The following is a 1708-nucleotide window of genomic DNA, read 5'->3' as shown; positions in this document are numbered from 1 at the left end:
TTGTGCTCGCTCGGGTTGTGTCATGCGGCCGCCACCCGTCCCGGGTCTGCCGCCAGGCCGGGCTCTTCCATGCCCCGAAGCCCCGCCACACCGCCCGCATTGTTGCCCTGGGGCTGTTAATTGCAGCGCTGGGTGGGGGCAGCTGGGGCAGGTTTATCAGCAGCAGCACACACACATAAGGCTGGTTGGGCCAGTAAAGCGCCTCGGGACAAGTTACTGGCAAAAAAAAACCACCAAACCCTGAACAGGCAGCACTGGTTGGTCGTTGTGAGCCAGTATTAATTTGCAACATCCAGAAGGCAGACGAGGCTGCTGCAGGGGACAGGAAAGATGACTTGTATTACCTGAGAGAGAAGGATCTTTTATTAGACCAACTGCGTAGTAGGTAGACAAGTTTTTGAATTTGACATTCTTCATTTGTCAAAGGGCATATTGCATTCAACAGGTTGCCTAATTTTACTACACAGTTGTCCAGTAAGATATTCATCACCCTAAGAAATCCTTGCCTCAGTGAGCCTCTGCTCCAACATCTCTCTTACACTTTCCCCATCTGGTGACTCACTGAAATGCAGCCGTGGGAGGCCAGTGCACATGGTGCTGCAGCCATGCTGGCTCTGGCTGACCGTGGTGTGGGCAGCCCCCACTGGCCTGACCTCTGCCCACTTGGGAGTTAGAGCCCCCTGCTTTAGACCACTAACCAGTATCAGAATCCAACATCTTAAGGTGAGAGAGGGCAGCAGTAACCATGTAATACTATTGTAGTTGTTTACAGTGATGCGGTTCACTTTTTTTTTTTTCTTTTACCAACTCTATGTTCTTTTCCACAATTAAAACTATACATTAAAAAAATATTTCTAGCCTGTTACTATGGGAAAAACAATGTCAAAATATGCACCAATCGTAATTTGATTTGAGGATGTGATCCTGAGTGTGCAAACATCCTGAAAAGGGACAACTAATTGCCTATATTAACCTGTGTTTATTCTGACCCCGCTAATGATCAGCCCACAATCACCATTTTCTAATATTTTGCTGCTGCTCAAAGCACACAAGAAAGGAGACGGGTAGCTGTGGAAAGAAGATAAGACTCTTGAGTTAAACCATGTTTTGGCATCATGAATAGACACGTATTAGCTTATAGGTGCAACAAGGGAATGCTGACATCTGTTCCTTTTCCAATCTAATTATTGATTGTAATAAGTAAAGAATGAGTGGCAAAAAATTTGTTATAAGCACAATACCAGTAACACTTTACTTTATTGCAAGAGTTGTTTTGACTTTCAAATTGCCAGCTCAACACATCCATCATTGACCTTTAAATACTATATTATAAGAGAAAATTCATACTTGATTTAAAAGATATGTTGAATTTAGTACTGGTGAAAAGTAGCAGCCATTTCGACTTCAGGAGGGGTGCAACCTCCAAGGAGAACTCAACCCAGGAACAGTGACTCCACACCCAAGAAAGCAGAGGGCCCACAGGGCAGCAGAAATCAACTAAATATGGGCTCTTTAGAAATACAGAGTTGGGACTGGGAGCATATGCCATACTGTGGGGTTATGCGGCAGGTTTGCAGATGTGGAGGTTGAGGTCCTCTTCTCCATCTACAGGACAGGTACAACATAAGCACTGGCAGAGCAGTCATCTTCCACATAGCCTTGCTATTCCGTTTTAGCCCTGATACAGGGGCTTTCTTCTTTCTTAGGG

The 1708-nt window shown here is 45.2% G+C and overlaps 1 protein-coding gene across 1 annotated transcript in view; it reads right to left on the bottom strand.

The window, feature by feature from the left end:
- Positions 1-417, bottom strand: part of EIF4EBP2 (eukaryotic translation initiation factor 4E binding protein 2) — a 20668-nt gene extending 20251 nt beyond the window's left edge. The window contains exon 1 of the mRNA XM_006027901.2: positions 345-417. Within this exon, the coding sequence (XP_006027963.1) occupies positions 345-417 (73 nt within the window). The remainder of the gene's footprint in view (positions 1-344) is intronic.
- Positions 418-1708: the final 1291 nt, after the last annotated feature.

Source organism: Alligator sinensis, unplaced genomic scaffold, assembly GCF_000455745.1.
Source record: "Alligator sinensis unplaced genomic scaffold, ASM45574v1 scaffold849_1, whole genome shotgun sequence".
Classification (NCBI taxonomy): domain Eukaryota; kingdom Metazoa; phylum Chordata; order Crocodylia; family Alligatoridae; genus Alligator; species Alligator sinensis.
The sequence above is the reverse complement of the archived record's forward strand: the minus strand, read 5'-3'. Positions and strand labels throughout refer to the sequence as shown.